This window comes from Micromesistius poutassou (assembly GCF_964030765.1).
Source record: "Micromesistius poutassou genome assembly, chromosome: 18".
Taxonomy (NCBI): domain Eukaryota; kingdom Metazoa; phylum Chordata; class Actinopteri; order Gadiformes; family Gadidae; genus Micromesistius; species Micromesistius poutassou.
In genome coordinates this window covers 12889651-12902041 of record NC_140288.1, presented here as the reverse complement: position 1 = coordinate 12902041, position 12391 = coordinate 12889651, and the positions used below count along the sequence as shown (strand labels likewise).

Here is a 12391-nt window from a genome sequence, read left to right as displayed (position 1 = left end):
CGACGAAAGATTCAAATTATATTATATTTTATTATATTATATTATGTCATGTTATTTTATATTTATATTCCTCTGCCCGGATACAGGCAGCGCGTGTAGCTGTGTGGATCACGTGGTTGAAGCTCGGCGCCTGATTGGTTGTTTGGTTGTTTTGGTTGTGAATCCGGAAGCGCTGCCGCTGTCACTATGGGCGTGGAATGGATGTATTACACTTAGTGATTAATGTGTTACATTGAGTGAATTAGTGAATTCGATTTAGTGAATGAATGGATTACATTTGAACTCTCCAAGCAAATAAGGTTCCGTCAACGCGACCCCTCCCCGGTCTCCCGGTTTACCGTGACTCCTCTGGTGATCCACCGGTGATCCGGTGAGTCTCATGTTGTTGTGTTAGTTTCGGTCTGTAGAAACTGTTAAAGCTTCTACACATTCGACACATTCTGACATCCCTTTTATATCGGGATAACGCAGAATACACAGACTAATGTGAAGGCTGACAGTTGGTTTCAGTTTCCTGCTGGCTGTGTTATTGCCTTAGGGTTAGGGTTAGTTCTGTTACTGTGAATGGTTCAGCTTCAGAACAAGAAGTGGGCGTCAAGAGGAGAATACTGCTATTATAATATTATATATATATACATTCATATATATATGAATGCTTTGTTATTTCGCATTTTCATTTGTACTACTATATTGTTTATTAGGATATAATAATATTTTTTAGTAATTATTTAGCCTGATTACTGTGAACCCATATCATTTTAACAGCTCATGTTTTCCACTTCCTCACAATGTACTCAGGATCTGAATAATGTATTTCCCTTCCGTTGACCCATCTTCTGGGTTCTCAGTGGGGAGCGTTGCCATGGCGATGGAGGAGGGCGCTCTGAGCTGCCTGCTGCGCTCGCGTCCCGTCCTGGAGCAGGACATCAAGGCCGCCTACCTGATGGACCACCTGGTCAGCGACGGGGTGCTCAGCGGGGACGAGGAGGAGCGTGTCAGGAGCAAGGTAGAGTCGACCCACGATTACCTACCAGCTGGGCTGCTTCCAACGTATGGTTTAGTCGACTTTCATTAACCCTGACCCTGACCCCGACCCCGACCCTAACACTGACCCTGCCCCTGCCCCTGACCCTAACACTGACCCTGACCCCGACCCTGACCCTAACACTGACCCTGACCCCGACCCTGACTCCAACCCCGACGCCTAACACTGACCCTGCCCCTGACCCTAACACTGCCCCTGCCCCTGCCCCTGACCCTAACCTTGACCCCCCACCCTGCACCTGACCTCTACCCCTGCGTCCCCCAGCCCACCAGGAGGGAGCAGGCGGTGGCCCTGATGGAGCTGCTCCTGTTGAAGGGCAACGAGGCGTACGTGTCCTTCTACAACGCCCTGGTGAGGGAGAGCTACGGAGACCTGGCCAACCTGCTGCACACCAGCCTGCCGCTGGGCTCCCCTGAGGCCCAGCACAGCTTCACCAACGCGGGCACGCCCAGAGGTGGGGGGGACCAGGGCATGTGTGTGTGTGTGTGTGTATTTGTATGTATGTGTGTTTGTGTGTGTGTGTGTGTGTGTGTGTGTGTGTGTGTGTCTTGATTTGGACTCCTACACATCCATTTGAACTCTGTAATGTGTATCGAGGTCCTGCAGGAGGTCTGATCCAGACCGGGTCGCTGCAGGGTAAAGTCATGTTCCCCTTCCTGCTCCCCCAGTCCAGGCGGTCCTGCGGGAGGGGGGCGTCCCCCAGAGGCCCGTCGTCTTCGTCCAGAGGCCCCTGCTGGTGCAGCAGCTCCGCCAGCGGCTCTGTGCACTCCTGAAGGAGCCCGGCTGGGTGGTGCTCCACGGCATGGCCGGCTCCGGGAAGTCCGTCCTGGCAGCGGAGGCGGTCCGGGACCACGCCCTCCTGGAAGGTGATTGGCCGTCAGGGGTCTCCCTGGTGACCACCCCAGGGTTTAGGACCATGTGTCGGGTCAGGCCCCCTGGTCTTTATACCAGGGTGTTCTCAGGTTAACCTTCTGGCCTGGCCCTCACACTGGTTTATTATGTTGTTAGTCTGTCCTGAAGGCCTAGGAGGGCTCAGCCCGTGTTTGATGGGATGATGTCTTTCAGAGACTATAGTTTGCTGTAGTAGCCTCGGAGCCAAAGACTGTCCCAGATAAAGGGACACTTCTGTTCGAGCCTTTGTTCACCCTCTCACCCACTCATCCCCTCATCCCCTCATCCCCTCACCCCCTCGTCCCCTCATCCCCTCATCTCCTCATCCCCTCACCCCCTCCTCCTCTCACCCCCCCACCCCCTCACCCCCTCCTCCCCTCACCCCCTCGTCCCCTCGTCCCCTCATCCTCTCACCCCCTCAACCTCTCTTTCCACAGAGTGCTTCCCCAGTGGGGTGTACTGGCTGTCCATCGGCCAGCTGGACCGCTCTGACCTGCTGGCTCGCCTCCAGACCCTGTGCTTCCGCCTGGAGCAGAGCCAGGAGCTCCAGGGGCCGGGCCGGACCCCCGGCTCCCTGGAGGAGGCCAAGGAGCGCCTGCGCTTCCTGCTGCTGCGCCGCTTCCCCAGGTGAGCCCCGCCCGCCCCCCCTCCCCCACCCCACCCCACCACCCCACCCCACCACCCCACCCCACCCAGGTGAACCTTGCCGACCAGCTGTTGTCTTGGCGACCACTGAGTTACTTCTGGGTCCCTCAGTCAGGGCCCTTCCTGAGCCAAACGGACTATTGGACCGAGGAGACGTTATCAGTGTCTGTGTTTATATTGCCACGTCACCCTAACCTGTACACCAGAGGACAGGGTAGCCTTCAGCAACACCGTCTCCGTGGTCCTGTCGGTCCATGGTTCCCGGGTTTAGATACTTTATCTTACTTCCAAAGTGGACATCAATGTGAAAACACCTTTTAAAACAGTCAACCACTGTGTGTGTGTGTGTGTGTGTGTGTGTGTGTGTGTGTGTTGAACTTCCCCTTGGGGATCTATAAAAGTATCTATCTATCTGCAGGTCTCTTCTGATCCTGGATGATATCTGGGACGGCTCGGCTCTGAAGGCGTTTGACGTCCACAGCAGAGTCCTGATCACCACCAGAAACCGCAGCATCGCAGACGCTGTCAACGGTACGGCGTCCTGTAGCACTGTGTAGCGCCATGTAGACTCGTGTAGCGCTGCGTAGTGCTGCGTAGCGTCATGTACCGTCATGTACCGTCATGTGGTGCTGTAACGCTGCCACCCAGAGGCCCAGAAAAGGATTCAAACACAGTCACACTTAGTCCTTAAGGTGAAAATAAGAGATCCCCCCTCATTACATTCTCCACCTTTGAGTGGCTGCATTTGGCTCCATTTCACACACCAGAGACCGGTCTGATCTGACACCACAGATCCGAACCTGACGTTTGAATTGAGATCCAAGCACCCAATACCAGTGACCCCAATACCAGTCACAAGCTGGTCGTAACTGGTGACTTTTCAACTATCAGGACCTCTGGGTGTGTCAGCTGAGGTCAATATCATGACCTCTGAGGTCAAAATGATGACCTCTGGGTGTGTTTCATGACCTCTGGGGTCACCATCATGACCTCTGGGTGTGTTTCATGACCTCTGGTGTCACCATCATGACCTCTGGTGTGTTCCCCGCAGGCGTCCGCCACGAGGTGGAGGTGGAGAGCGGTCTTGACGAGGACAAGGCCCTGGAGATCCTAGCCATGTACGTCAACACCAAACCCCAGCAGCTGCCCGAGCAGGCCCGCAGCATCGTGCAGCTCTGCAAAGGTAGGAGTTCCACCTGAGCACTATAGATGACCACTATGACCATTAGAGTCACCACGAAAGGTAGGAAGATACGTTGTGTTGACCACCATGATCCATTAGAGACTAGAGGGACAAACAGGTTGTCATCACTATGATCTATTAGAAACTAGAGGGACAGACAGGTTGTCATCACTATGATCTATTAGAGACTAGAGGGACAGACAGGTTGTCATCACTATGATCTATTAGAAACTAGAGGGAAAGACAGGTTGTCATCACTATGATCTATTAGAGACTAGAGGGACAGACAGGTTGTCATCACTATGATCCATTAGAAACTAGAGGGACAGACAGGTTGTCATCACTATGATCTATTAGAGACTAGAGGGACAGACAGGTTGTCATCACTATGATCCATTAGAGACTAAGGGGACAGACAGGTTGTCATCACTATGATCTATTAGAAACTAGAGGGACAGACAGGTTGTCATCACTATGATCTATTAGAGACTAGAGGGACAGACAGGTTGTCATCACTATGATCTATTAGAAACTAGAGGGACAGACAGGTTGTCATCACTATGATCCATTAGAGACTAGAGGGACAGACAGGTTGTCATCACTATGATCTATTAGAGACTAGAGGGACAGACAGGTTGTCATCACTATGATCCATTAGAGACTAGAGGGACAGACAGGTTGTCATTGCTATGACCCCCCCCCAGGCTTCCCCCTGGTGGTGTCCCTGGTGGGCGCCCTGCTCAGGGACTTCCCCGACCGCTGGGCCTACTACCTCACGCTGCTGCGCCGCAAGCAGTTCCGCCGCATCCGCAAGTCGTCGTCCTACGACTACGACGCGCTGGACCAGGCCATGGACGCCAGCTTCCAGGTGCTGCCCGAGGACCAGCAGGCGCTCTACCGCGACCTCACCGTGCTGGAGAAGGACAGCAAGGTCCCCGCACAGGTCTGACCTCTGGCCTGACCTCTGGCGTGCGTGTGTGTGTGTGTGTGTGTGTGTGTGTGTGTGTGTGTGTGTGTGTGTGTGTGTGTGTGTGTGTGTGTGTGTGTGTGTGTGTGTGTGTGTGTGTGTGTGTGTGTGTGTGTGTGTCTCCTTGCGGTAGGTGCTGGAGGTGCTGTGGGACCTGTATGTTAACCTGTGTGTGTATTGTTGTGGATAAAACCCACGATGTAATACTGTAACAAAATACAAGAGAAGGTCGAGAAAGACTAGGGTTGAATGATCAAGGCTTTATTGTCACTGCACAGAGTAACAACATCACCTGAGTTGGTTTGCAAAGAACTCCCAAACGGTCGTCAGGACCCGAATTATATTTCCATTGTGTTGCTCTGCCAACCTGTCCTTGGCCAATCACAATGCTCTAAACTACGGGCCTTCCCGTTCCCCGTTAGCATTTATCTTCCCCCCCCGCTGTCCACAATACAGTAATACAATATAGATACAGTAATACAGTCATTTTGCAAGAATTAGATACAAACATTGTAGTTACATGAAGTTATAGATTACACAGTAGTTATATGAAGTGAGGTCTTTGATTAAAGTCCATTCATCGCCTTGTTTATAAACCTGATCTTAAAATCACCATGGCTTACCACACGTGTTTAAGAGATGAGCCCTGTAAAACCAATATTCATTTAAACAGTGAAACATGCATTGTATTAGTTAATAATGCCACTTTGTCTGTGGCATATACAGTCATGATCATAAAGCTGGTACTGTCTGACTTTAACAAAAGTATTAGTAAAAGTATTGTTGACCAAGGAGAGCCAGGTAATATCAAGTGTTTAACATTTGGCTTCATTGTAACAATACATATCTTATATTATTGTATGCTTTATACTTATATATAAAGTTAATCTTACTTACTTATACTTGATACTGAGAAATAGGCTGATATCATTGACTAGAGGAATGTCTGTCTGGTGGTCGCCGGTCAGCCCAGGACCCTCTGAGGTGTTATGAATGACAAAGGGACAGGGCCCTCCCCACCCTGACCCGGTTATTTTCTACTATTATTCCAAACATATGGCAGCGATATCCTTTTAAACCTTCATTAATTTCTACCATAATATCTGTGTCTCTAGGTGCTGGCGGTGCTGTGGGACCTGTGTGTGTGTGTGTGTGTGTATACCTGTGTGTGTGTACATGTTTATACCTGTGTGTATATACCTGTGTCCAGGTGCTGGCGGTCTTGTGGGACCTGGAGCCCGAGGAGGTGGAGGACATCCTGCAGGACTTTGTCAACAAGTCTCTGCTGTTCCGGGACTGCCACCAGCGGCCGTACCTCTACTTCCTCCACGACCTGCAGCTGGACTTCCTGGCCGAGCAGAACCGCACCCAGATAGAGGTCAGAGTCTCACCTCCTCCCCAGAGCAGAACCGAGCCCAGATAGAGGTCAGGGTCTCACCTCCTCCCCAGAGCAGAACCGAGCCCAGATAGAGGTCAGGGTCTCACCTCCTCCCCAGAGCAGAACCGAGCCCAGATAGAGGTCAGGGTCTCAACTCCTCCTCATAGCAGAACCAAGCCCAGATAGAGGTCAGGGTCACCTTACCTCCTCCTCAGAGCTGGGCCTTCTCTCACATTCTTGTACTGAATTATTAAACTCAGTTTCAAGAATGACCACCAGTTTGAACTGTATGCGTTGATGGCTCTAGGTTGCTTGGTTGTTATTGCGTACTGAATCCTGCGACGTGTTATCTGTGGGTGGTCTACAGGCTCTGCATGCTAAGGTGGTGCATCAGTACCAGAAGCACTACAGCCAGCGACCCCCGACCTCCGGGGACACCGAGTCCCTTTACTGGTTCAGGTTCCTTACACACCACATGGCCAAGGCCAACCTGACCAAGGTAACACACACACACACACGCACACACACACACACACACACACACACACACACACACACACACTGTCAGCCGTTTATTTTCCTCCCTGCTGTTTTTGATCCTTCTCCTTTCATCCCTCCATTCCTTCCTGACTCCTTCCCGTCATCCCTTCTTCCTTCTGTCTCTCCTCCTTTCTCTCTCTCTTTTGTTGTTTTATCTGTCTTTCTATCGGTCTCTGCCTCTGCCTCTCTCCCCTCCCTCCCCGTCATCTGACCTCTCTCTCTCTCCTTTCTCCCTCCTCCTCCTTCTCCTTCTCCCTCTCCCCTCCCCCTCCTCCTTCTCCCCCCTCACCCCTCCTCCTCCTCCTCCTCCCCCCCCCCTCCTCCTCCTCCTCCTCCTCCTCCTCCTCCTCCTCCTACTCCTCCCCCTCCTCCAGGAGCTGTCCTCCCTGATGTTCTCTCTGGACTGGGTGATCACCAAGGCCCAGGCCGTAGGCCCCTCCCCCCTCATCAACGACTACGTGGAACACGGCGCCGTGCTGGACCGAGAGGTAAAAATGCCTGCAAGCAATTTGGCGTCTTTGTACACTGTAAACACGTTCTCTGAGATAACAACTTTATTATCTAATAATGACATATACAGCAGACACACACACAAATTTCCGTAATCAAAATGCCCCAGTTATCCATGTCAGTGACCAGCTGGTCTTTAAACCTGGCTCCCCTCCCCAGAACAGCACGCTGCGGGGTCAGTTCCAGGCGTTCCTGTATATATCTATATATCTATATAGATATATAGATATATAGATATACACAGTATATTATTCCCCTCCCCAGAACAGCGCGGTGCGAGGTCAGTTCCAGGAGTTCCTGTCCCTGACGGGCCACCAGCTGGAGCAGCGGCCCTTCCCTGACGTGGTGCAGCTGGCTCTGGCCCAGCCCCACGGCTCTGAGGTCCACCGCCAGGCCCTGCTGCAGGCGCAGGCCGCCGCCAGCAGGGGGCGCCTCTACTTCAACTGGCAGTACGTAACGGGCCCTTTATTAGAGAGCAGGACGGTAGGACAGAGACAGGTGTACTCATCACACTCATGATGGGTCTGTTCCTGTTTTGGAACAGGGCAAGGGTGGTAGACCCAAAAGGGTCTATTGGATAATCGAATGGAATCCGATTTCCGATTTCCGAAGTAGTCAACTTCCTGATCACGTGACCCCACATCCTGTTTCGCCACACAGATCAGTCTGCACTTCTAGCCGCCCACTTGATTTCCTGAAATCACAACCTAAATGGGCCATTCAGGGACTGCGTCGTAGTTGATAAATAAATTGAATAAATGTGATATTGACTTCTGTTCTAAAGCTTAACGCTGTAGTATTCTATGTATGCTGTATACATAAAATACTGTATTTATAGAGTAGATGTGTACAGTACCATGAGTAAATACGTATAATGAGTAAGTAGCTCACATACTGCACGGGTAGTCCTTGTTGTGTTGTGTCATCCGTGTGGTTGTTGTGTTGTTGTGTTCATGTGTGTGGTTGTTAGTAGTAGTAGTTCATATGCTGTTGTCCACAGGAACCACAGCGGGGTGGACAGCGTGTCTCGTCTGGTGGTGCAGCCCCACCTGGGCCCCGTCTACTCCGCCTGCTTCTCCCACGACGGTGCCAAGATCGCCTCCTGTGGAGCCAGCAACATGCTCAGGGTGGGTGGGTGTGTGTTGGGCATGTGTGTGTCTGTGTGAGGTCTTGGGTGTTGTGTCCGTGTGTTGGTGTACGTGCATGTCGGATGTGTGCGTGTTGTGTCTGTGTATGTGTGTGTGTGTGTTGGGTATGTGCGTGTCTGTTTGAGGTTGTGGATGTGTGCGTGTTGTGTCCGCGTACAGTATGTGTTGGGTATGTGCGTGTCTGTGTGAGGTCTGCATGTGTGTTGGTGTTATGGGCCTGTGTGCGTGTATTAAATTGACGGACATTAAGGTCCCGCTGGTCAGGGTTAAGACGTGCATTAAGCAGCAGACATGAGGTCCAGTCTTCCATTTTTTTTCAGTCTCTTAATTTTCCAAAGTACAAACTACCCCAAACAGTGTTTTGGGTACACATGTGGTCATAAATCATGGTCATAATACAGTTTGACCGTATATCATATTTGTGTATAATGTACTGTATATTAAATGATCATGATATGTGTGTCTGTTTGCATTTGTGCGTGTGTGTGTGTGTGTGTGTGTGTGTGTGTGTGTGTGCGTCCAGGTGTTTAAGAGCACCTCTGGGGAGAAGCTCCTGGAGGTTACCGCCCATGACGACGAGGTGCTCTGCTGCGCATTCTCCCCCGACGACCGTCTCCTAGCAACCTGCTCCGGCGACCGCAAGGTCAAGGTGAGCCGGGGATGGAGAGATGGAAACTAGTTAGTGGAGTTTAAACAAGTTATTGATTGTCATTTAAAACTGTGTGTGTGTGTGTGTGTGTGTGTGTGTGTGTGTGTGTGTGTGTGTGTGTGTGTGTGTGTGTGTGTGTGTGTGTGTGTGTGTGTGTGTGTGTGTGTGTGTGTGTGTGTGCGCGTGTGAGGTGTGGAATGCGGAGCGGGGCTCTCTTCTGAGGACATTTGAGGAGGAGCACGAGGAGCAGATCAACCACTGCGTGTTCACCAACGGCCCGCGCTGCCTCCTGCTGGCCACCTGCTCCAATGACAGCTTCATGAACGTCAAGGTACTGACAGTACCACTGCTACTGACACCACAGTACTGCTGACAGTACTACTGCTACTGACACCACAGTACTGCTGACAGTACTACTGCTACTGACACCACGGTACTACTGACAGTACTACTGCTACTGACACCACAGTACTACTGACAGTACTACTGCTACTGACACCACGGTACTACTGACAGTACTACTGCTACTGACACCACAGTACTACTGCTACTGACACCACAGTACTGCTGACAGTACTACTGCTACTGACACCACGGTACTACTGACAGTACCACTGCTACTGACACCATGGTACTACTGACAGTACTACTGCTACTGACACCACGGTACTACTGACAGTACCACTGCTACTGACACCACAGTACTACTGACAGTACTACTGACAGTACTACTGCTACTGACACCACAGTACTACTGACAGTACCACTGCTACTGACACCACGGTACTACTGACAGTACCACTGCTACTGACACCACGGTACTACTGACAGTACCACTGCTACTGACACCAAGGTACTACTGACAGTTCTACTGCTACCAGCGCTGGTGAGCTGATGATAATGTCCCCCTGACTGGTGAGCAGTGACACTGTGATCCTGGTTCCTCTCCAGCTGTGGAACCTGAACAAGCCGTCCTCCCAGAACACCATGTTCGGCCACCCGGAGCCCGTCAGCCACTGCAGCTTCTCCCCCGACGACAAACACCTGGCCACCTGCTCCCGGGACGGCTCCCTGAAGGTAGGCTGAGGCAGGGCGGAGGAGCTCTCTGGAGGTAGGGTGGAGGCAGGGCGGAGGAGCTCTCTGGAGGTAGGGTGGAGGAAGGGTGGAGGAGCTCTCTGGAGGTAGGGTGGAGGCAGGGTGGAGGAGCTCTCTGGAGGTAGGGTGGAGGCAGGGCGGAGGAGCTCTCTGGAGGTAGGGTGGAGGAAGGGCGGAGGAGCTCTCTGGAGGTAGGGTGGAGGCAGGGTGGAGGCTCTCTGGAGGCAGGGTGGAGGTTCTCTGGCGGTAGGCTTGAGGTAGTGGGGAGGCTCTGAAGGTAGGGTGGAGGAAGGGTGAAGGAAGGGGGAGGCTCTCTGAAGGTACGGTGGAGGAAGGGTGGAGGCTCTCTGAATGCAGGGTGGAGGCTCTCTGGAGGTAGGGTGGAGGAAGGGTGAAGATAGGGTGGAGGAAGGGTGAAGGTAGGTGGAGGCAGGGTGGAGGCTCTCTGAATGCAGGGTGGAGGCTCTCTGGAGGTAGGGTGGAGGAAGGGTGAAGATAGGGTGGAGGAAGGGTGAAGGTAGGTGGAGGCAGGGTAGAGGCTCTCTGAAGGTAGGATGGAGGCTCAGTGGAGATAGGGTGGAGGTAGGGTGAAGGTAGGGTGGAGGAAGGGTGAAGGTAGGTTGGAGGCAGAGTGGAGGCTCTCTGGAGGCAGGGTGGAGGCTCTCTGGAGGCAGGCAGGGTGGAGGCAGGGTGGAGGTTTTCTGGAGGCAGGCAGGGTGGAGGCAGGGTGGAGGCTCTCTGGAGGCAGGCAGGGGTGGAGGTTCTGGCATCGTACCTGCAGCAGCCTTCCCCTTGGTGTTGGCCGGCCTGACCCTGACCCCTCTGGGTGCCTCCAGCTGTTCGGCGTGTCCTCAGCCAATGAGTGGAAGTCGTTCAGCGTGAAGGATCTGTTCCCGGAGGAGGAGGAGGAGGAGGAGAGCGAGGTCCACGTCAAGTGCAGCACCTGGTCGCGCGACGGCACCTGGGTCATCTGTGCTGCTAGGAACGCTGTCTTTGTGAGTACTATACTACTGCGTGCGTGTGTGTGTGTGTGTGTGTGTGTGCAGGTGTGTGTGTGTTGTAACCATGACGACCTCTCTCTCTCTGCAGGTGTTCAGTGTGGAGAGCTCAGAGCTGCTGCTGGAGATCCGCAGCAGCCGGCAAAGCACGGTGCAGTACATCCACGCCTGCCCCACCAGCGGCCTGCTGGCCATCGCCCTGTCCCACTACACTGTGGAGGTACACACACGCACACACACACACACACACACACACACACACACACACACACACACACACACACACACACACACACACACACACACACACACACTTGTTACCGGGGTAAATCTTATGTGTGTCTCTGCCTCTGTGTGTGTGTGTGTGTATATCTCTATGGGTGTGTGTGTGTGCGTGTGTGTCCTCCAGCTGTGGGACCTGGACTCCACTAAGAAGGTGGCGGACCTCAGCGGTCACCTGAGCTGGGTCCACGGCGTCCAGTTCTCCCCCGACGGAAGCATGCTGCTGTCCTGCTCCGACGACCACACTGTCAGGGTCAGTTCTCCTCTGGTTCTCCTGCTCCTCTGTGAAGTCATTCTGGTGATGTTATGATGATGTCACGGTGATGTTATGGTTATGTTATGGTAATGTTATGGTGGTGTTATGTTGACGTTACGGTGATGTTGTGGTGGTGTTAAGGTGATGTCACGGTGATGTTATGGTAATGTTATGGTTATGTTATGGTGGTGTTATGTTGACGTTACGGTGATGTTGTGGTGGTGTTAAGGTGATGTCACGGTGATGTTATGGTAATGTTATGGTTATGTTATGGTGGTGTTATGTTGACGTTACGGTGATGTTGTGGTGGTGTTATGGTGATGTCACGGTGATGTTATGGTGATGTTATTCTAGCTGTGGGAGACCAGCAGGGTCCACACGTCCTCCGCCGTGAGGCTGAAGAGAGACACCAGTGCGCTCTTCACCGGAGACCGCATCACCGTGGTCGCCGCCGACAACTGCAACCGACTACAGGTGAGACAACAGTCAGCCATGTGACCCCTGACCCTACCCGCCCCTAAATAACCTGGATCTGATACACTGCGCTCTGTGTGTCTGTGTCTGTGTCTGTGTCTGTGTGTGTGTGTGTCTGTATGTGTGTGTAGGTGCGTGAGGGCCGGACCGGGGAGGTGATGTTCCAGTCGGAGGAGCAGACCTCCAGGATCCGCTGCACGTGTCTGAACAGCGAGCCCAGCATGGCCGCCCTGGGGAGGGACGATGGAACCCTCCAGGTACACGCGCACACATCTCCTCTCCTCTTCTCCTCACATCTCCTCCTAAGATGTGGATCTGCTGGGCATGCTG

At 52.7% G+C, this 12391-nt stretch overlaps 1 protein-coding gene across 2 annotated transcripts in view; it reads left to right on the top strand.

Annotated features, from left to right (window-relative positions):
* Positions 1-211: 211 nt before the first annotated feature.
* The window catches only part of apaf1 (apoptotic peptidase activating factor 1), a 24674-nt gene continuing 12494 nt past the window's right edge, over positions 212-12391 (top strand). The window contains exons 1-21 of one of the 2 annotated variants that reach the window (XM_084482787.1): positions 212-370; positions 849-1006; positions 1310-1499; positions 1714-1911; positions 2374-2563; positions 3000-3112; positions 3633-3764; positions 4469-4707; positions 5942-6109; positions 6477-6608; positions 7024-7137; positions 7424-7608; positions 8160-8286; positions 8831-8956; positions 9147-9287; positions 9908-10033; positions 10888-11046; positions 11141-11269; positions 11459-11584; positions 11942-12061; positions 12193-12318. In XM_084482787.1, coding sequence (XP_084338913.1) covers positions 863-1006; positions 1310-1499; positions 1714-1911; positions 2374-2563; positions 3000-3112; positions 3633-3764; positions 4469-4707; positions 5942-6109; positions 6477-6608; positions 7024-7137; positions 7424-7608; positions 8160-8286; positions 8831-8956; positions 9147-9287; positions 9908-10033; positions 10888-11046; positions 11141-11269; positions 11459-11584; positions 11942-12061; positions 12193-12318 — 2985 coding nt within the window. In that variant the 5' untranslated portion in view covers positions 212-370; positions 849-862. Of the gene's footprint in view, positions 371-848; positions 1007-1309; positions 1500-1713; positions 1912-2373; positions 2564-2842; positions 2886-2999; positions 3113-3632; positions 3765-4468; positions 4708-5941; positions 6110-6476; positions 6609-7023; positions 7138-7423; positions 7609-8159; positions 8287-8830; positions 8957-9146; positions 9288-9907; positions 10034-10887; positions 11047-11140; positions 11270-11458; positions 11585-11941; positions 12062-12192; positions 12319-12391 lie in introns of those variants that run through there. The other variant, XM_084482788.1, reaches the window with a different exon arrangement.